This window comes from Podarcis muralis, chromosome 3 (genome assembly GCF_964188315.1).
Source record: "Podarcis muralis chromosome 3, rPodMur119.hap1.1, whole genome shotgun sequence".
Classification (NCBI taxonomy): Eukaryota; Metazoa; Chordata; class Lepidosauria; order Squamata; family Lacertidae; genus Podarcis; species Podarcis muralis.
This window is the reverse complement of record NC_135657.1, coordinates 27768027-27791610: the sequence shown is the minus strand read 5'-3', so window position 1 is coordinate 27791610 and position 23584 is coordinate 27768027. Positions and strand designations below refer to the sequence as shown.

Genomic DNA, 23584 nt, shown 5'->3' with positions numbered 1-23584 from the left:
AAATACTTAAACCTATTTACTTTGTCTAGCTGCATGACTTATTAACTTTCTATCTCCCTTTTGAGGTTATTTTCCACTTGGTTCCTATCCCCCATTCATTACTTTGTGTAGACCCATAGCCAGCTGGGGGGGGGGTGTTTAACCCCAGGTGAAGACTCCAGAGGGGTGTCATTGAGGCTCCCAGCCTGTATACAGTATGTGTGTATGCAAATTCACATGAGGGATACCACACTGGGCTTTTGACCCGGGTGAAATAAACCCTAGTTTCTCCCCTGGCTTTGTGCTGTATATTTTTGCAGTTTGAGCTCCAGAGAATAGGGTGGGCCTGCTAGGTAGGCAGCAGAAAGTGAAATATAGTCATTAAAGGCAGTGGCGGAGCTTCATGCTCCGGCACTGGGGGGGGGGGGGAAGCAGGCAGGGGTGGGGCTGGTATGTGTCCCGGGGGCGTGGTACACCGCCTGCGGGGATGTGGTGCCCAGCGCAGGTGGAGGGGCAGCTGTGATGGCACCCCACTGGGATCGCGCTGCCGGGGGCGGTATGCTCCCTCCGCACTCCTCTTCCTCCGCCAGTGATTAAAAGTGAAGGCAGGAATTGGTATCTGAATGGCACAGTAAGGCTTTTAAAAACTGTTAATTCTAGCAGAAAGGAGGCACCATTTGGGCTCTGATTCAAGTAGCAGAATGCCCTGAACATTGTCGTAGAACCTATGTGCGTGATACATAGCAATGTTATGTCTGAACTACAAGATACCCCACCCATCTAACTGGGTTGCCCTAGCCACTCTCGGTGCTTAATAAAATTTCTAACTCTGATCTAAATCATGCTTTCAAACTGTAGCCAGGTTGTTATGCAGAACACCTAGAGGCCTGCATATTACACCTGTCCTGAGAGAAGTGCTACTGTGCAATTTTCAGGGTCTTGTTACTAACACATAAAGCTCTGAACAACTTGGGACCTGGTTACCTAAAAGGCCGCTTGCCCCTGCATAGCCCTGTAAGATCACTTAGATCATCTGGGGAAATTTTACTCATAGCACTGCACCATATGTAACATCACAGGGCAATGACCTGAAAATGGGCATTTTCTGCTATTGCCGCTGCACTGCAGAATGCCCTTCTCTCTGCCATTCGCAAAGTATCATATATTAGTTGCCTCAGATGTCCGTGAAGACATTCCTTCCTCCCCTGGCTGTTCTTGACCCATAAAATTGAACCTTGTTTCTTAATTCCTATTTTTGCCTGTTCCTGTCTTATCTGTTTTATAATGCTGCTAAATTAGTTTTATTATGCTGTTTAATTGTTTTTGCATACCACTTAGGGATGATAGATAGATAGATAGATAGATAGATAGATAGATAGACAGACAGATAGAAAGAAAAGATAGCCATTTTATCATAGAATAGTAGAATTGTAGAGTTTTTGAAATGCTTTAAATAAATAAATAGGGGTGGGGTGGGGGTAAACATAGTATTACTCAATGCAGGCATTATAACCCACACCAGGTTGAATGGGGTAGGAGGTGGTGAACCAAACACCTGTTTCTATTTTTCACTGAATGCAGTAGTTCCAGGGAATTGGTAAAACCTGAAGTGACCTCCGTCTCATTTGTGTAATGTTGTACTGCCATCTTTTGTCCACGTTTGCCCTGTTCACAAGGCATCTAGGTCTACTTTTAATATCAAAAGGCCCATGGGGTACACTTTCCTTTCTCCCCTGCTTTAATTCCTTGCTATCTGTTGCCCAACTCCTCCTTCCCCCAGGTTGGCTCTGATACTGCTAGTGAGTCAAGCTGGAGCCAAGGAACATGGAGAAGTAAGGCAGGGTAGACCGGACGGTCAACAACGCTCAGTCATGCACCACTTGGTCAAGGCTGGAGTCAGGTGCAGGTCAGCACCAAGAAACAAAGTCAGTTGTCAGTGAAGTCCACTCTTTATTCAAAGAAATTGCATACAACTAAGTAACATTGCCCAGTACGTCTTGCCTCTATAAAGCAATTGCTAGGACTAAAGATTCCTGTCTTCTACCCACCCTAAGGCTCCTCCTTTCCCAGATGTTTCCTAAGCAATCTCAAACTGTGTCTGCATACCTTTGGTCTCTGTTCTTCCCTCCACATGCTCTTGGAGACCAGCAAGAAGGAGAGCTTGTTGTGCTGGAGAAGGAGACTACCGGGATTCTTCAGCAGTCTCTTCTGCTTCAGCCTCAGAGTCTGAACTGCTCCCTGTCACAGGTTCCTCCTGTTCACTAAACCCTGTTGTCCCTTCAGTATCCAGCATCTCCTCCCAAACTTCCCTTTCTGACCTCTCCTCAGTGTCTCACCACCAATCCCCAGGCTCTGAGCCTTCCTCCTCTGTGATCTCCCTTGGGGGTTCCCCGGCTGGTGCCTCCCACCACTCCTCTTTGTCCAGTCAGTCCCTCACACAATTTTATGTTAAAATCAGATGTCCATGTGAACACAACAGGACAGATATAGATACAAATGAGTGTGACAACTAGCACCATTTCTAAATTGACTTTTAGCAGGATCCACACTCAAGATCTTAAGACATTATTGATAGTATTCCAAACACAGAACCTGATTGAGTTCTAAAAGGTAGGGTTTGTGTATCCCTCTTTGCCTCCAAGCTTCTTGGTGCGCGCGCACACACACACACGCACACACACACACACACACACACACACACACACACAATGCTGAGGGCACTGTATATAAACCACAGATGTGCCTTTAGTGTCTATGGGGGATCTCCAAAGCATCTTTAGGCATGCAAACAATTTAGGCTACAATGGAATGTGTGGTACATGAAGAGCAAATGGTCCAAATTGTCAGGTTTAAAAGATTACTTCATGTGTGTGGAAACTGCAGTTGAGAAACTCATTTCATTAGCAATAATATTGCAAAGGTTTGAATGGGTAACAAAATGCCAACGGCTGTGTTACCCCTTTATTCCTCACTTTTTCCAAGTGTTAGTTTTATAGACGTGTGGGTAAAAGGAGGGGGGAATCAAACAACTGTTCAGTTACTCAATCAGCGCATAGTTAGTGATATCAGTGAGTCATTAGTGTATAATTACGATTGGAGTGTAAGGAGCAGTTCTTTGAAAGGTCTCTATTTATAGTGAACGAGAGTCTGCATTCAACATAGGAGGGGAAAGATGTTGGCACAGAGTGAGTGTGTGGGGGAGAGAGGACACCAGCAATGCAGCTCCATTGTTTATAGCTATTTACAAGAATCTAGGTGGATTTACAATGCCTCGGACTGAGCAACATAAAAATGGTACAGTAGAGAATGCCTAGCAGGGGTTAAGTTCTTATGCCTGCACTGCAGCCTATTTCTGTCAACACTGGGCTTGGGAAACAAACATTTATGCTTTGTGAAATGAAAGTGTATTTTTGAAGACTAGCCGTCAGATATTTTTTGCCCTTCACACTTTCAAATGCTTAGCCTTTTTTGTAAGTTGACTGCAAAGTGCATCAGTTTGCCAGGCCAAAAAAAGAAGGGGGGAAACCAGTGGGGGGGGGAGAGAGAGTAAAGGGGGGAGTCTTGACAAGTGCCCATGGCGTCATTGTCAAGTGCATGAGCTTCAAGTAGAAGATGGCAGCAGGGTTGGCACAGAACATGCTTCCTTCAAGCCTATTACCTCCGGGGTACCTGACTCTTGAGAAGCTTTTCAATCCTTCCAAATGACGTTATTCCAAACTGTCATCTGGTTTATTTGGAGCACACTGTCTCGCAGATAAACATGCTATTTAACTGCAGGTCAAGGTACAGAGTCATTCTGCTAGCAAAATGCCTGGGATACATTAAATGGCACTGACATGCAGAGGGAGACGGAGAGAGATCAAAGTTGTCACCAGTATGCGTGGAATTGGTCTGTGCTGTGGGGGAAATGCAACGCAATATATTGAAGTGTATTTTTAAAAACCATAATGCAGTTGAACATTTAAAACTATGACCTGTCAAATGCTAGGGATTAAGGTGCTGTGTAATACAAAACACAAAGTTCAGTAGCATAATGGCAAGCGAGGATCTTCTATATCTTGGGGAACAGCTAAGTGGCAAGGAGCTGAAAATGTTTTTATAGTCGGTTTGGGTATTTCATTTCTTACGGAGTGAAAGAATTCCCTTGTCACAAAAGAAAAGGATGTAGGTGTTTGATTGTTTGTTTGTTTTCTTCCTAGTATGGCAAATTATGCATTTTTTTTAAATGGCTGGTTTTATTCATGAAAGCTTCAGGTTTTTGAATTATTTTTATCATGCAAACACTGTCCTTTATAGACAAATACATGGGCACTCTGTGTGGGTATCTGTATTCCTTGGAATATTTTCATCAACTGCATCTTATGTTTTTGCAAACTACAGATCAAACAATGTAATCCTGGTTTTTAAAAAATAAAATAAAAATACACATGTGTTGTTTTACAGTATCCGAATTTAACCATCCAGCTTCCTTTACCACTTTTGAGGAAGCCTTATGTTGTACATTTGCTTAGTCGTATTAAAGTTACTCGAGGATCATGAACCAGATTTGAAATGGAATATAATGTCATTTGTAAAATCTAACCAAATGTCCAGGCCAAATTTCAGTACCCTGCCATGATTTGGGGATTTTGTTTTTCATTGTCTGCTTCTGTAATTTTGCTAGCAAATCACACAGTAGTTTATTATCTTTTTACAGAAGAAAAATGCACTCAAAACTTGGTACATAAATTTAAAAAAAGAAGTAGGAATCTTTCTAAGGTGTGGGGGGGGGGGTGGATAGAAAGGAAAATGATTGAAATTAAAACTTCTTTTGTGATCAAAAGGGATTTTATTGCCCTTTGCTTAATTAAATGCCTCAGAAGTGTGTGAAACATTGTTGTAGTTAAAAAAATTGTTACTTTGTAAATCGCAGGGACAAAAGGGCTCTACTGCAACTTTAAAGTTTCCGTGCACGTAAATGTCAATAGAGTGCCTTCTCCATCATCAGCACTAAATTCACATTGATGCCTCTTTTCTTCTCTGTATTGATCCTTCCATGAGAACGTAGATTTGTATCTGTTAATTAATGCGTCCTGAAACAGCGTTTGTATTAATCAGGCAGATAAGAAAAATTGGATGCCTGCACCCTCATGACAACCGTAAAAGTGCTGGCCCTGATAAAAATCATGGACGGACCTCAATAAAAAAGTTCCTCCTTCCACTCAATAAACTAATCATCCTGCTTTTAATTATTCGGCAGAAAGATGTGTGGAGATTGGAGAATGTGTAAATCTATTTACTAACAGCAGTGTCTGGGAGGGAGAATGGGGCTGTCACAGGACAGAGCTGCAGGCTACGTTCTCTGTCCATCTGCTGCAACAGAAAAACTGGTTCTTGAGAGAAAGGAAAAAGACAGAGATGCTGGAGCTAATTGAAAATATGCATTCCTTTTCTTTGACCCTTTCAAATTATTATTTCTGTTCCATTTCCTTCCATTTACAACAAGAAGTGTGGCATTATCCATCCTCATCTTACAGAGGGGTTGTATTGACTTGTTTGACAATGTGGCTTTTTTTAATCTTTATGCTCTTAAGGACAAATGTCCTTTCCCACAAGGCACAAAACACAGTATTTAAAATCACAGCAACAGCAGCATATATACAGTTATAGATATATAGATATATAAAAGGAATGGATTTCAGTGCCCACTTGACATTGGCTTTTAATACAGTTTGTGCCTCCTGACTTGAAGTAATTATCTTTTTGTTTTAACAGGTTTATTTCTGAATTCTGCAGTAGTCTTAATCTAAACTGATGCATGTGGCTTCCCCACTCTTTTTGTTTTCTATCATATTCTAGACACTTATTCTGTTATAAGGAAGGGGCCTTCAAAAGAGAAGGGCAATGTGTTTAAAGCTAAATGAGCAACAAAAACAGACTATTCTTTCAGCAGTAACCTTGTCAAAGCACATGTAAGCAGTTCCATAAACAACCAAATGAAAGCTTTAGACATGTCTTAAGACCCCCTTAAGAAAAGCTTGACTAATCCCCTTTGATGATTTTATTAAGTACTTGATGGTTGCTGGTGCCAACTGGCAAAACACTATGTTTCACCAATAGGCCAGGAAATCGCCTCTTCACTAGCACCTTATGTGATGGGGAATATTAGCAGTCGGAGATAATAAATTAACAGCTACTGTAAACAGGAGCCTGAAAAGGTAAAACAGTAAAGATGTTTGGCCTTAGTGATCCTATTAGGAAGGAAAGTGGAGTGAAACAAAAGCAAAACTTAAATTAATTAAGAAGCATTATTAAATTTTCAGTCTCTCTCAAAAATGATGGTGTGATTACTATTCACTTGGCACTTTAATGTGCCATTCTGCTATTTCAGTACTGTAGTAGAGGCAGAAGCCATTACAAAAGTAATTAGTGTCTTTTCTGAAGAGGATAGGTCTTGCTTCTGTTTATGCAGAGGTTGAAGTTCAAGAAGCACTTTGCTTTTTGTTGTGATCATCTTCATCATTCTGGTAAGGTATCAAAAAAAATTCCCTTAAAAAGTGTTCTTTTTGTTACTCACAATAATAATTACCCCCTTTAAAGTGGACCCTGACATCTTTAAAGTGCAATCCTATACATATCTACTCAGAAATAAGCTGAGGTTACTTGATTTGCTCCTGTGTGTGTGTCTGTGTATGCAACGTTAGTGTCTCTCATACCAATCACGACCATTATTGCCAGAGTCTTCATAAACTGCTATTTGATCTAAATACTTTAAGGTATTAAAAGTATTAAATTAGCGCTTCAATGTAATAGGTGCTTAGAATATATTTGGGGGAATGTATTCTCAGGCAATGATAATAATGTATTCTTTAAAAAGCAGCAAATTCATGTTGCTAACAAAATTTCCCAAAATTTAATAAAACCCCCACACAAAAGGCATGCAAATTCAAGTTGACTTGATGGAACTTTTACTCTAATAATTTTATATTGTATTGATCTTGAAGAGCAGAGGGGGTGGAATCCACAGGTACAGATTTATAACTTACATAACAACAACAAGCACGAAAGAATAGTTATAATGCAGAATTATGGTGGCCCAGGATCATTTTAATTATGTTTCTGTGTACTTTCCTTCCTGGTTTAGGATTTTCCACTTTATCGCTTGCTGACCAGATGAGCCTTCTGCAGAGTGCTTGGATGGAGATTTTGATTCTGGGCGTTGTATACCGATCACTTTCCTTTGAGGACGAGCTTGTCTATGCTGAAGACTATATCATGGATGAAGATCAGTCTAAATTAGCAGGCCTTCTTGACCTCAACAATGCCATCCTGCAACTGGTAAAAAAATACAAGAGCATGAAGCTGGAGAAAGAAGAGTTTGTCACCCTCAAAGCTATCGCGCTTGCTAATTCAGGTTGGCAGATTGGCATGATGGCTCATGTCATTTCCCCCCACCCCTTCCTCTAATACCTTCTGCATGACAATTTCTAAACATGACAGTAGGAATAAGTAATTCTTAGTTATACTACTACAGGACAATGCTGAATGGCTAGAAACAAGGTAGTTCAAATTAAGGGAAGATCTATGAATATATGCATTTGTTGCACATGCTTTCTAATTTGGTTAAAAGATGCCAGAAAATTCAGAAGGTATTAAAAGCAAAGATGCTTTTCAATAAACATAAACGTTGTTCTGCTTAAATCCATTTCATAATCCAGATAAGTCTAATCAGTTCACTTAAACCCAATAGAATGGATGGGCCCATGACTAAATGTAATATATGATCTACTTCAATCCGGCTACTAAACACAGTGAACTCAATAAGTAAGGTGAACTCAGGTTTTATCAGAAAAGGGAGCAAATCACTGTTTAATCTTACAGGAACTCTTCTTCACCATACAAATTTGATTTTTATGGTAGCTGTTTAACAGGCAGATATAACTTGTTCAGAAGGGGTTAAGAAATCAAGGAAGGATTCTTCTCTGCATTTGAACTTAAACGTGCTGAAGCAGTGAGCCGGTGTCTGATAAGTAAAAAATCGTTTGTTCTTTGTTGTTTTTTCTTTGTGCCTCCCTAATGCTTTATTGTGGTCTTAAGTCCCTTTTAGCATTTGCATAAAGTTCATGATAGATCCCTCTTTAATGACGTGCCGATCATTAGATACCTGTGTGTCAATAACATGCTCTGATGCTATGTACCATTGACAGTCACACCATGCCCCTCCATCTGCTTTTGTTTTGACCCTATCTTTGAACTTTATCTTGGTTGCTGGCCAGTAGTTTTCCCTTTAATTACAAGAAGGAAACTGTCAATAAAATCTGTTAAATGGGATGCAATGAGTGGCTTGAATGGGCGGACGGCTATTTGTTCAAATTCTGCAGCATTCAAGGTATTGACAGTTTGTTTTCTGGGGCCATATGTGACGATCAATCTCAGGCTGGGCTCAGCCGCGCTGAAAAATGAAAAACCAGATTGCTTTTGCTTACTTGTGGATGACGACTTGTGATTTGGCGCGGTCCTAGTGAGATGAGACCTTCTGCCCAAATTGCCCCCCCGAGAGCCAGAATGCGTGACTGTTTTTAGAAATAATTTTTTTAATTGATTTTGTAATTAACAGTTCATCTACAATATTGATGCATGAATCCTCAGATTGATAGGAGGAAAATTGTTTTCAACAATGAAGTTGTACTTTCCTATTTGTCTTCATAATGGGATCTAGCATTTTGCATTTTAATTGGGGTTTTAATTCCAAAAAATTAAATGCAAAACTAAAAGATTACTCATAAAAAAAAAAATCTTACACTGCTATTGTATGTAGGTTTTGTTGTCATACACAGCCTAGTTCTAGTGGCTGTCTCAAATTTATCTTTCCCTAAGATAATAGGAACCATCATATGGTATCTATATTACTGGAAAGAAATGTTATAGGTACTGATAAAGTGAAATATTTATAAAGCTAGAAAGCAAGTACAGTTTGTACAGAAATACTTACTTTTGAACATTTTCAAAGGCAGCTAACCTCTGCATATTTGGAGGTGATTGAGACAGTATTTCAGTCTGACCTGCAGAGATTTAATATGACATTCATTGAAATTATCAGCTTAGCATAAACATCTGGCTTGATTCAATAATAATTAATGTTCTTTTATGCTCTAAATCGGTGAACTGATTTAACGGTAACCTTCCTTCCTGCCTCCCTCCCTCCCTGTTCCACCCATGCATAAACATATAAGACTTGTGCACATAAAAATATCAGTAGCATTATAACTCCAATTCATAATGGTTTTAAACAGGAGGCTTGTGTACAAGACTTCTGGTTGTCGGCAGCTCAGTTTGGGAGAGAAGGGAGGTCCATATGTGTTCTAATGCGGTATCCCATCCTGTCCCCAAGTTTTCACTGTCACCTCCAGCTTTAAATTGAGATGGGGGAAAATGGGTCACCAGACCTGCTGGTTTCATCAGCTTGAACAGCCCCTGTAAGCTTTCCAGTGTAATGTAATGGTCATGAGGCTGTCATGATGCAGCCATGCTGTTTCTCCCTTTCCTGTGTCTTCTGAAATTCAGCCTCCATCTAGGATGTTACCCAGTTAAGCACTGGACTCAGATGGTTGGTGGAAAGGGAATTTGCTTTGCCTAGCATGTGTCCTCCAAAGGCAAGTGTTCCCAACCTTCCTCATATCTGCAAAGATACAGAACTCCCACCTGTGGGTGTTTCGTTTTGTTTTAGTACATTTTTATTCCATCCATTCTCCAAAGAGCTCAGAGTGATGTACACAGTTCCCTGTCGTTTTTATTCTCACAATGAAGTCCCCTGTGGTACATTAGGTTGACAGTTGCTGGTCATAATGTTACCCATTCTGGTTAGTGCAGAGAGATATCTGCCCATGATAAGTCATTAGCAAAACCAAACCACTTGATTTGAGTGCAATATCATTTGTATGCTATTGATAATAACCATAATCAATTGATTTGCATAACCCAATAACACTGATGATGTACATTAGTTCTATATATTCCATCCCATAGGGGCCCTTGTCAGGTAATCTGGAAACACTGGCTTGGGGGTGGGGGAGTCCCAGTCCTTGGCTGTGTAATATGTGCGACAAAACAATTTGGTACCAATGAGTGCTTTTTTTTACTCACGCAGAAAAAATGCCTTTGAATATTTTCCAAAGCATGTATGTACCAATTACTTCAGGCATACAGGCAGGTGAACTGTTTGCACATAATAAAAGGTGTTCTCTCTGTCTCTTAGTGCTCTTACTAAGTGCTCCCATTTATTGATTGGGCAGTGCCAAATGGAAGGATGTAGGTTCACAGGTTTGTTTGTTTTTAATTATTTCATCAAGAAAGAAATAGTGGCTTGTACTTTTAGGCTAGAGGCTTTTTAAAAAGCTTTGCATGCCCAATCAGTTCAAGTGCCAGAGAATTTCAAATTCCATTTGCACAACTGATACAGATACCTTCTCTCATTGACTGAACTATTTAAAAAGCTGCTCTTTGTAACTAGCAATACATGAATCTGTCAATTTTTGTTCCTGTCAGTTTCTCATTTTTCTAGTCCTAAAGTTCAGTGTGCACATTTCTGCATCAGTTTACAGGTGACACACATTTTTGCAAGACATTTTTGATAACATGCATTTTTGTGCATTGTTTTCACCAATATAAACACTTTTGTGTTCACTCCAGTGGAGAACTGTATCGCAAAATCCACAAAAGCGTGCATTTCAAAGGATAGCTATGTTGATTCGGGAAGTGTGAATTAGATAGGTTTGCATCAGAATGTGAACCAAACATTTCCCTCTCCCCAATCACTTAACTGTAACACCAAAAATGGGGAATCATGGTTTCTGTGGAGGCATTGCCTTGTAAAATCAAACAAGGTTTGAGTGGCAGGTTTTAAAAAGTGGAGAAAAATTAACCTAAAGATTCAGTGGTTTCTTTTGGGGAGACAGTGTTGAGACATTGGCAGCCCTTAGACTGCTTAAACATCAGTAGGTAGTCCGATAGCAGCTTTATCTCTAGACACAGGCTGCTTAGACTAAACATATGAGGTTCTGTATGGACAGACAAAGCTGTATTGGCTCCTGATGCCATCTAACAACCACTGAATAAGCAAGCTGTAGGACTCCAATTCCATTAGCTGCACCCAACAGCAGTAGATAGCAAAGGAGCAGCATCCTCTTCTGGCCAGGAGTCACACTAGAGATTAGAATGGGAAGAATTCCTGTCCCTTATATAGCTGACATTAAAAATGCCATTGCAGAGTTTAGTATCTCTGTTTTTAGTTTATGTTTACTTCAGACAATAAGAATCACCATTATTTCTTGGCCATTTAGCAAACTTATTACAAGGTATCTATGGCAGTCATAAGAAAGCCAACTCAAATCTTAGTATTCTTCATGAATTCTTCTCCTTTCAGATCATCCATAATGCTAGGCTAGGCCATTGGGAAAGTTGGAACTCCACCTGTGTGATCCATCCAAATATCACCTTACATAATCAGCCATTCTGTTTTTGTTGCCATTTTTTTAAAAAAAGTATGCAATTTCTTTGATCGTCAGTGTTTGAAAAATTGGCTGTCTTTACCATCCATTGTTAATAAATGCAGACAGTGCAGCAGAAGGCCAACTGTAATAGGAGGCACAGTGAAAACAACATTTTAGGAGATGGATTAGGATGCAATGTAGGACCAGTCGAAAGGGCATATTAAACCATTATGACTGTTAATAATGCTGGTTGCTAGAGACCACAACACAGACTGCCATTCTGGAGAGAAACGAGAGTTCTCTCTTATTCAGGTACTTTATAGAAGCTCAACGGACTCATAATTTACAGGACCTTTGTTCTGTACCACTATGTATCTGTGCTGTAGCTCTCGGTGAGAAGGAGTGGAGGAGAAACCTTCACTATCCTGCATGGACAGTGACAGAAACACCAGCACCACTTTTGGATTCTGGCAACAAAATCCCTAAGTTTGGAGCAATGTCAGGCAACTTGAACTACTGTCTTTTGAAGCAAATTAAAACAACATCTTTCAAGTACACTTTCTATATCCATAAGTAGTGTTGAGATGGCAGTTTCTGAGGAAGCATAAACTAACCATGCTTAAATTCAATGCATTTGAACAATCTGTGCATATTAGAACTCCTTATTAATGTTCCCTTTTAACTATCCATTTGAATGCTATTCTACTTCACAACACAGTTTTCTAGTTTCTAATGTTAAAACCCCAAGTTTCAGACTGTTCTGCTTTTATTCATCATTTGAACTTTATTATTATTATTACTTATTGAATTTATATACCGCCCTATACCCGGAGGTCTCTTCCCAAGCCCTTTTCCATTTCTGCAACCCTATACATTTAAGACTTGTGGAATTGTCAGGCAAATTTAGATTTTTCTTGAAAGATGTAAAAACATCTTTCGGAATTTTAAAGGAAGTTTAAAGAATGCCAATTAGATTAGAAAAATGGGTTGGGTGGAGGGAAGTTAATAGCCAGAGTGATACAGCAGACTGGGAGACCCAGATTCAAGTCTTGACTCAGCCATAAAATTCATTGGTGACCTTTGGTCAGTCATTCAGTCTAATACGTTTCTTAGCCATAACCTATTTTGTGAGGATAAAATGGAGGCAGTGAGAAAACGTGTGCTATCTCGAGCTCCTTGAAATAAATGTGGGTCATAAATTGATAATGCCTGTGCCCTAGTGCTTTTCTAAGGTGGAATTGCCTTGAATTCATGCTTTCTAGAAACAATGTCCAATGGTGAATGTGCCTGAATCGCTGAGACAACTAGATCTTCCCCAACAGTTAGGCCACATGCCTGTGTAATATATTGTAACTGGGATTTTCAATGTATTGATTCTGCCTCTTTAACAAACTCATGAAAATGAGTTACAGATAGATAACACTGTATGGAGTGGAAATCAAGCAGTCTTTCATTTTTCAAGGCAGTCTACTTCCCATGCAACTCAGCTAGGTTATCGAATAATTCATCCCTTGAGTATACATCGCAAAAGGTGCAGGTTTAAGTATGCTAAGGTGTATGCCAAACTGTAAATACATGCTTCGTTCTCCCATTGCAAAGTGAGTCAATATTCTTGGCTGCAGTTTATAGGATTCAGAAACACAGAATTTTTTTGTAACAGAACAATGGCAACCTGGAAGATGGCTGCACAGGTTATGATGTAGGTATTTCTTCCACATTTTCATTGTTCTGTGGGTTTACTTTCCCCCGCAATCTCCTAAATTCCAGTTCAATAATAGCAAAACTTTAACATTAATTTAGAAACTGGAGTATGTAGAAATTGCCACAGCTTTTAGTTCCTTTGAAAGCCGGCCTGAAAATGTATTTATTTATTTGATTCGATTCCATATATGAATCAGTTTTCATAAAAAAACTTAAAGTGATTTCACAGTAAAATCAGGGAAGAAAACAATTAAAAACTATCCATTATGTGAAAACAATTCATGTTGAGATGGTCTACCTTAAGAAACTGATGGAATCTGATGGATTTCTGAATGCCTTGGGGGTTTTTATGACTGACATGGTAGGTACTCCTGTTGCGGTTCTCATTTCACTGAGGACTGATGAAATGTTCAGAGCCATTGAAAGGATTGGCTTCATCACCTCTGTGGAGTCCATAGATCGCCTTGTACTCTAGTGACCTGTGGGCAATGACACAGGAGTATCAGTGGCTACAGTGCAGGTGGGGCAAATCTCTACTATGGTGATTCCCAGTGGACCATTCTTAATGTGGAACACTGCAAGGTTGCTTTTTACCAAAAAAGAAGCAGAAGCTCTACAACTGCTTAAAGCAGTGACTGACTTTATATATTTTGCAAATTCAAAGACTTCAAAGCCCTCTGCTGCCTCATTTCTATCACAGTCAGGGATGCCATGTTGAGGGCCCCTGAAATTTTCAAGGAAGGGACCAGGCTCCCTCAATATTCTGCAGCAATGTGTGCCCGTCACTCATGCAATTCAATTCATGAACTGGCCAGAGATACTGGCTTTTGCACTGGCTTCCCTTACCCTGTGATACACAGTTCAAGCCTCTCCAGCTTATCTTTCAGTCGATCCATTCTCCACTCCTTCCTACTTATCTTCTCTTCATTTGCCTTATCTGCCTTCTTATTCTCTAATGTTGCTGTTGTCAACCAGAAAATGAGGATGGATGAGAATAGGGAGAAATGATTGTAAATTAGTTGGTGCCCGGGGGGGGGGGCGGTGTTTTTGTTTTTACAATAATTCTCCTTCCCTTGCTGCCCCCTCCCCCCTTTCTACCTGTTCCAATGATGGCCAAATGGAACAAGTTAATGCCAGGTTTTATCTGGTCAAGATAGAATCCAGGGTTGAAGTGAGCAACTCTTTGCAGATCTCACAAAATGAAGGTCTTGCAGTGCCAAATCTAGAATTATATGATGCTGCAGATTTCTTGAATGGATGAATCCTTCCTCAGAGCACCACTGGACATATGCAGAAGAACAGTCAGTGGGCAATACCTTCTAAATATGGGCCAGACAGTTATAGGTCAGAACAGACGGGCCAGAACAAAGAGGACTGGTTCCAAAATATGATCAGGAGCTACAGCTCCTTATAGCTGTTGCAACAGAAGAAGCAGTCCAAGAAGAAGTTCAGGAAGCAGCCCAAGTACCCACATGCAGCAATATTACCAGCTGCACAACTTCCATCATCCTGAAAGCTATGGAAGAGGGTTCTGGCAGCCACCTCTCAGCAACACTCAACCAGGAGAGCACCTCCATGACTTGCAGTACAAGTTGCTGTTGGTGAAACTGGGTTTTGTGAGACTTCCCAGGCAAGCAACTGCCCAGTTCCATATTATGGTGGAGAGCAGTTTCCACCATCGGCTGGTAACTTCTGCATTGCATCCAGCAGTAATACTCCCTTATGTGCAATGGGGAATTATCCAGCTGCAAACCCTGTACAAATGCCGAATGATGATATCAATCTGGCTGCAATGAACAAGTGGCCAATTAATTGTTTAGCTTTTATTTTTTATTTCAATATCCAAGAGCTCTTAGCTTGCTTGGACAAAGGGATGTGAATGCTTCAGTAAATGGAAAGCCAGATGATGATCCCAGACAAAGCCACTAAAAGAACAAACTTTTTTTTGAAAAACTTTAAAATATACTAAATTTAAAAGATAGAAAACAAATTTTAAATGTATGGGTAACCCTGGAAGGTTTTGGGAGAAGGAAATACATTGCTTTGCTGGCAACTTTGGTAATCGTCAGGCAACATTTGTAGGGGGTTTACAGCTTGATAATCCCCAATGGCAGTCTGGCTCCATTGTTCTGAAACTAGACCTAAAGAGAAGAACTGAGAGCCTGAACCACTTCCATTGCCCAAGCACTGGAAAGATTTATAATGTGTGCTATTAGACTACAGGTGTGACATTTAGCCCTCATGAAAATAGTGACTCAAAATGATATTTTCTCATGGTATTAAAAAAAAATCAAATTTGTTTTGACTTGGCATTCACTTATTTTTTTTACGGTAGCAATAAGGGCCACAGTAAAAACCATCCTATTATGCTAGAATTTGGAATTTTTTATTTATACACACATAAAACTTTATTGTGGTCCACAGTAGATTTTTTTTTATTTACATTGTCACTGTTGTTTTAATTTCATTTTTGTATTATTCCCTTGTATTCGTGGATGCATATTTGTATTTACCTTAACACTGATTTGAAGCCACTTTTGTCCTTCCAAAGAGGCTCCTGGGAGGTTGGAAGGACATTGCTGGAGCAACTCTTGGGTTGGGGCAACCATTTAAAATGTTTTAAACGTCTCTAATTTTGGCACCTCTGTTTTGTTTTGGTCAGGTTAGTGTTGGTTAAATGTTTAGTTGGGGTTGGCAGTTATTTTAATTTGGATATAGCTGTAAACTGGTTGTTGTTGTTGGTTTCTATTGATTAATTGGTTGGTTGGTTTGTTGTTTGTATAGGATATTTTGTTTTTTAATGTTTGATGCTTTATTGTGTTGTTATATATGTTGTGAGCCGCCCAGAGTGGATAGGGAAACCCAGCAAGGTGGGCGTGATATCAATTTTATAATTATTATTATAGGTCTAAGTGCATGATTAAAACATTTTTGTTTAGGTAAGCCTATCCAGACATGTAGAAGTGTGTGTCTTAGCTCTTTTTATCATATTTTGAATGTTTTTGAATACCTGCTTTTACTGAGAATTTAAGAGGTTTACATAGAATCAAGCTGTATGTAAATTAACTAATTACATCTGATGATTAGAGACACTGTACTAACTTTGAAACATTGGCAAAGACCATCCCCTGGCTCCTGATCTGAACAGACTTGCCTGGTTAGTTCAATGGTTCCAGTTAGTCCCCTGTTTCCCACAGTGGCTAACAGTACATCATTGAGCCACTTCTACTATCTTGTTGCCCATTTACTAAGTTTAGAGAAATCCTTCTGGAGTTCTCATAGTCTCCTTGGGTTTGCAGCACTTTGATTTGGTGTAGGGATGGACTAAAGCAGACTAATTTCATCCCAGTTCTGCCTCATGGGCATTCATGGGAAGTTTGCAGTTAAATTGTATGAATCTTGTGAACCTTTATAAACATAGAAATATGCATTTTACATAAAGCACACACTTTTAAAGTTAAGTATGTACATCACAGTACATTCATCACACATTTTGTACACATTTTTTATGTAAAATGAATATTTTGTGCATTGTAATGGCATCGTAAAGTGTGGGTGCACCAAAAGTTGTGTTCTCATCCATAAACCTAGTTCTGGAGCATTGGATTAGTTCAGATCAATGGGAAAAGAAGTAACACCCATCCCTACTTTGGTGTCATTGACAAACTTTGCTCCTTCACTGCTCATTCCAAACTCTAGTTCATCTACAGATAAAATTTACTTCAGCCCTCTGCTTCCTGGTTAACCATACAACCCATTCTTATTTTGGTATTTTACTTTCCTTCCCTGTATAGAAGCAGACCAGTTTTTAAATGAAGCGGTTATAGAATATGCATAATATTGTTACTGCATGCTTCTTAGGGCCTGTGTCACTGTAACTCTGAAATCTTTAAACGGGTAGAATCCCCATAGGACTCCATTATGTGTAATAACTGATAAACTGCCATCAGAATCAATAAAATGTGCTAAATGACCCAAACTTGCACATAATTAACTACATTTTTCAGAGCTGAAACATTTTCTTTCTTTGCCACACTGCACATTTATTTTTGTAAATAATGGACTCAATTCCTCATCAACCTTTTTGATGCAAGGATTTCTTTCAGGAGGCTCTCCTTAAATATATATTTATTTAAATAAGTTGTGCCCCAAGTTGATTCTTAAAGAAATAAAGGTGGCCAAAATAACCGGACTTAAAAGAAAGAAATCCAGGTACATAAGCAGCAGTTAACAGCTTACATATCATTGATCCAAATCCAGAATAAGCTGTTTTCAGAAAAAGGGGTTTCCTCAGGTAGATCAGCAAAACATATGCACAAGCGGTAGCTAGGATAGAGAGGGGCATATATACAGCTAGTACATGCAGAATTATATGCATTTTCCATGCTGGGGTCTAGACAATCTCCATGTTTTTCACATAGTTTTCTGGCTGAAGACATACATGTATGAAAAGAATCTGATTTGTTGCCTTTTATAGGTTAAAAGTGATTAATTAGGTACTGTGTAAAATTAAGGTTGCCCCCGGGCAAGGAAGGCAGATAAATAGCTATGAGTCCATTGGGCACATCTAGACATGATATGTACCGCTATATGTTCTCCAGCAATGAAACTTATTTCCCATATGCCCCCATTCTTCTCCAGAGGGTGAGGGAAACACTGGAGCAAGATTAGGGAGGGTGGGACACACACACAGGGGAAGGAGATGGTGGGGAAGTCCCATTGCACCCCCAGAAGTGATTCTGCTTGCACAGTGAGCTGAATGCAACCCAAGGTTAGTGAGGGTGCGACTGGGCTGCTGTTTCATGTTCCTGCTTGAGTGCTATAGGCAGGGCCAGATTTAGGTTTGATGAGGCCCTAAGCTACTGAAGGTAATGGGGCCCTTTATATGTCCTCGAGGACTCCACAGCCTATGCTAGCCTCAGTAGCAGGCAAATTCAGCAGTTATAGAAAATCAGACCATGACTGGCTGGCTCCAGGTCTCTAAACAGATGTGTTTACCTGATACAAGTAGTTTTAGATTAGAAATCTTGAACCCACATATCTGGACTATGGAGCACCTGTTGCTCAAAATAAAATTAGAAGTATCTGGATTTCTCTGAGCAAATCTCACCATGCGCTGTAAATTTCCAAAAAATTTAAATACACGTAGAGTTTTAGAAAACATAGTTGGTGCACTTTCAAGGTTTTTTCCTAGAGTTTGGGGCTTTCTGTATTATCTAGGAAATACATTTTGAAAACACAGAGTCCAGGTTTGTAAACTGGACGAAGAAGACTTAATGAAAAGATGCTTTTAAAAGTAAAGAAAAAGAAAATATTCATACAAATTTCAATGCAAATTTCAATGCTAGTTTCTCTTAATCTATATAAACCAAGCGCAGGAAGCAATTACATGTTTGTAATTACACCAGAGACTCAAACATTTTCCAGAAGGTCAATATGGTAATATGAGAGTAATTATCTAACTTACTCATAAGAGAGCCCAGAAAATGCTGGGTAAATCCATGCAAATCCATAAACAATTATTGTGCTGCTCCTTATTACGGTACAAGTTACAGTCTAGAGCATTGGCATTGTAATCTTGCTTTCTGGCACGGAAACTGAAAACTGCTGTTTTGCTCTTTTGTTTTGCAGACTCAATGCACATAGAAGATGTCGAAGCCGTTCAGAAACTTCAAGATGTCTTACATGAGGCACTGCAGGATTATGAGGCCGGGCAGCATATGGAAGACCCGCGCCGGGCTGGCAAGATGCTGATGACTCTGCCGCTGCTGAGGCAAACCTCCACCAAGGCTGTGCAGCACTTCTACAACATCAAACTGGAAGGCAAAGTCCCCATGCACAAACTTTTTTTGGAAATGCTGGAGGCCAAGGTCTGACTAAAGCATCCTGGGCCTTCCAGTCACGCACGCTGGAATTTTAATGAAAGGGAAAACCATAAACAGGAAAACCACGACAAAGAAACTTTAGCATCTAAATTAAGGAAACTAAAATGACTGCAGTGATACGTCGCAGCAAGACTGAGAAGCAGCAGCTCTTTCTATTCCGTGTCTTCTCCGACACAGTTTCCCTTTCTTGATTTCTCTCTTCTTTTTACCATTCTGGTTTTTCTTTTTCGTTTTCTCTCCCCCACACCCTATGCTGCTGAATCTTTTAAAAAGAGGTCTCTAATAGAAGAGAGATGGAAGCCAGGCCTGCCAAAGGATTGAAATCCATAATATGGATGCCAGTGAACTTATTACGAACCACAATACCCCAATGACAAAGGAATCAAAAGAGAACCATCGTAAATAGCAGTACAGTACAACACGATGAACTGACTGAATGCAGTATTAGGTTTCACAAGAGCAGCCTCTAATTAGACGACTTCGATGACGACGCATTGGCTGCTTCTTATCATTGCATTTCCATCTAGATCAGTTACAGCCATTTGATTCCTTAATTGTTTTTTCAAGTCTTCCAGATATTTCTTAGGTTAGCTACGATGTAACTTTTTCAGGGAATAGTTTGAGCTTTATTCATTCATGCAATACTAAAGAGGAAAGATAAATAAATAAATACTGCATTTTTTTGTGCTGGCTTGAACAATGACAAACATTTAATGAAGGACAAATGAATCCTGAAGGAAGATTTTTTTAAAAAAACAAATGTTTTGGTTCTTCTTACTAACAGAAGATTTTTTTCTACCAGCTTTACCACTTTTCAGCCATTTGTTAACGTGGGAATTTATCTTACTCAAGCAATAGTTGAAGGGAAGGTGCATATTATCACGGATGCAATTTATGTTGTGTGCCAGTCTGGTCTAAGACATCCCGTTTCTTCGCATGAGCTCCAATTTATATCTTAAGTGTTCACTGAAACAAAGGATTAGATTACACCTACAGTATATCAGAGTAGTCTAACATGTTAAGATGCCGTGTCAAATAGGAATTTAAAAAAAAAGTTAGTAAGTGCTTCTGTACGGCCAAGGTACAATTGCTACATGATACTGTGTGTTAATTAATAATATGGCTTGTCTTTACAAAATTGCAGTCTTTATTCCAAAGTTCAACCCACTGCAACTAGCAATAAGGCAGAATCAGATATCAGAATAGTCAGCCTCTGACCAAATTCAAGAACCTAGCACTTGTACCCATTATTTATTAATTTGTAAAAAAAATATTATTTTGGGTAGATTGCCATTTTTAAACAAACAGCCTAACCAGTATACCTGCTTTTTCAACCAGTGTTGTCACAGCATAAAAGTTGGTCGATTTCAAGACTGTTAAGAGGTGTAATCTAATGTATAAACTAATTAGATGCCCCCAGAAAACTACAGTCGCTAAATAACCAATAAACAATAACCTCCATCAAATGCTATACCAATGTACCAGTGTTAGTAGCTGCTCCCTGTACTATGTGAACAACCTTATTCTATGTACACAAATGTAATTAAAATTGTAATCCTAACAAACAAAGGAAATGTAGTTCAGCTTTTCAATGTTTCATGTTTGCTGTGCTTTTTGGAATTTTTTCTGTTGCATTCAAAGACTGTTGTCTTGTTCTTGTGGTGTTTGGATTCTTGTGGCGTGTGCTTATAGACACAGGGTAGAATTAGAGACAATATTGGATGTAAAATTCCTCAGGAGACTTCAGTAGTATATTCTATTCCTTCTGATAATAAGGTTCTTCCTAGTAATAATTAAGAAATTGGAAAAAAAATCCAACCAAGTACTCATTATGGACAAATACACATTGAAATCATAATATTTTCAAAACAAGGGATAATTTCTGTAACAGTTTATTATAGAATACCTATGTATAGCTTAGAAATAAAACTTTGAATATTTCAAGATTATAGATAAGTCTAATTTTTAAACGCTGTAAATATAGCTTTCATCCAATCATCTCTCAGATGTTGTTATTAACTTGCTCTGTGTTGTTGCAAAACCTTTTTTTTTTTAAATGCAGACACGTTTCCAAAATTATTGCTACTCGTGTGCTTTAAACAAAATACAACAGGCTGATGATACATCAACCTTGTGCTAGAAATACTGTATATCTCTCATTAGCTATATGGGATTCTCTTGTAGATTGTGTTTTTCTCAGTAGAGAAGTGACTGTCGTGTGGTCCTAGATAAATCATCATTAGCAATTCATTCAGTTGGCCAATAACTTGAAATTAATAGCGTGATAGGAGTTTGGAAATTGGCACGTCCCTTTTGAAAAATGGCAAAACCTCACAACTCCTGGGGGCGGGGGAGGGAAATGGTGCTGATTCTATAAAATTATTTATATATGTAAGAGTGCAGAATAATTATTTTCCAGAAAATTTGTGCAGGGTTTAAGTTGCTACTGTTCAACTACACTATATATGTATATATAAATATCTAATATAAATATTGTTTTTGCTGTATCGCATTGAAGAACTTGGGTTTTCAGGGTCAATAGCCAATCAACACACTCAGAAAAGAAAAGCATACAAAGACTTAAGAAAGCTGGAATGTGTTAAAGGAACACAGTGCAATTTTTTTTTACTATTGGTTTTCAGTAATTTTTAGAGCTGCAATGAACAAATATCTCGTGGCTGTACAATTGTTAACTGAAACACAGATACACTGCACAGGCATTAGAATAACATTCATCTTAAACCTTGCTGAATGAAATTTTAACTTATTTATTGTGAAGTATTGGGGAAGATTTCAAAAGGTGTTTTAGCATAACAAATTTCGTTTAGAGGAATTGATCCAGATGGAATTTCTCCTGCACAAGCCATTGAAATGAAAGGGTTATGTGTAAGAGCTCTATGGTCTTGTTTGGCTCCCCCATTCAGTTCAATGTGCAGAAGAAATTTCTAATAGGCTATTTTCTTTCCTCTTACTGTTATTTCTTTCTCCTTATTTAAAGCAATATGATTGTGTGACTCCTGGAAGTTACGCATTTGTTTCAATCAAATCAGATTGTTGTATTTATTCCACTATTTTGCATTTAAATGCTAACATAAAAAGATATAAAAAATTAAAACTGCTATTTTTCTTATGGAAGAGAAAATGGGTGTTGGTAATTGTATTTTAATTATTTAAGCGTCTCTGTTTACCTGCCTAGGAAAACACTTTATGGCAGTCTTATTGTGCAAAGATCGCAAAAGAGGGGGAAAACTGAATTAAGCTGCTTATTATAATCCAGGAGTTGCATAATAACCACTAGTAAAAAACACAAATGAAAAAAAAATCATGTCTATAGCTGTAGATGGGCTTCACATCTGTAAAGCAATCAACTGTATATTTTTGTGATGTGTATCATACTGTGTGCTCCAACCAATGTCCATTTGTGTAAATGTATTTATTTTATATTGTATATATTGTTAAATGCAAAAAGGAGATATGGTTCTGTAACTCCAATCAGTTCAGATGTGTAACTCAAATTATTATGCCTTTCAGGATGATGGTAGAGCAATATTAAACAAGCTTCCACTTTTAATTGCTTTTAATTTTTTTGTGCGTTGTGGCTTTTGTTTTGCTCCCCCTCCCCCCCAGAAATCAAATCAATAAGCCCTACCTTTAGTAGAGCTCTAAGGATCTACACCCTCCAGCTAATGTAGCCACATGGCTACATGCTATATAAAGACTTGTCAAAATGAATTTCAGGGTGGTATAGTCATTTTGCATACACCTGAATATGCAGACTGTCCCTTAACACATTATAATTCATTCTGACAAGCACTTATTTAATCTTAAAACATCTCCACATCAAGCCACGTTACCGAAAATCATTACCTCTCAGTCAGTGTCATAAAAGAAAAGTTCCCTGCAATTTTGAGATCATATTACTACTGTCTTCAATGGGCTATTTGCTTTCTTCATCAACAGCTATAGTCATCATTCCACTCCTAAAATGTGATTTATTCATTTATTTTACAACTTGGATAATCTTTTTTAAAAATAAAATAAAATAAGATCTTATTTGCAACAGCATTTATGAATTGCAAGCCAAAAAGCTAGTAGAGTGATAATATAGATTGGTGTTAATGATGATCATTAGTAATTCTCCAGGACCATAGCTGAGCCTTGATTTAAATGTATCAGGAAACAGCATCTCTGGCTTGAGTCAGAAAGGTGGTACCTTCTTGCCACAGGGTCAACTTTTGCTTCTAGAAGACTTTTTTTAAAATCAACATACAACTACTAATTTTGCTTTTTAGCCTGTCGTGATAGTATTTTGTCATTTGTTTGCTCAACATGTTTCTCACCTTCAGTGCTAGGCAGTCCCTAGAGAGGTCGTATGACACAAAGGTTTCTAAAGACAACGAAGTATTCAGCCCCTGCCCCTGTTTTTCCACCACCCCTTCCACTATTAAGATAAATCACCAGGTTCCCTTTTGGTATTGGTATATTGCGTTCATAAAACATGTCTACACGGAGATTCCAAATTATGACAAAAAAAGGAGACTGTGGCACGTG

General features: G+C 38.8%; 1 protein-coding gene across 20 annotated transcripts in view; it reads left to right on the top strand.

Annotated features, from left to right (window-relative positions):
• The window catches only part of ESRRG (estrogen related receptor gamma), a 466084-nt gene extending 443470 nt beyond the window's left edge, over nt 1-22614 (top strand). For all 20 annotated transcript variants that reach the window (XM_028724635.2, XM_028724630.2, XM_028724637.2 and 17 more), the window contains 2 exons: nt 7103-7372; nt 18780-22614. In XM_028724635.2, coding sequence (XP_028580468.1) covers nt 7103-7372; nt 18780-19024 — 515 coding nt within the window. In that variant the 3' untranslated portion in view covers nt 19025-22614. The remainder of the gene's footprint in view (nt 1-7102; nt 7373-18779) is intronic.
• Nucleotides 22615-23584: the final 970 nt, after the last annotated feature.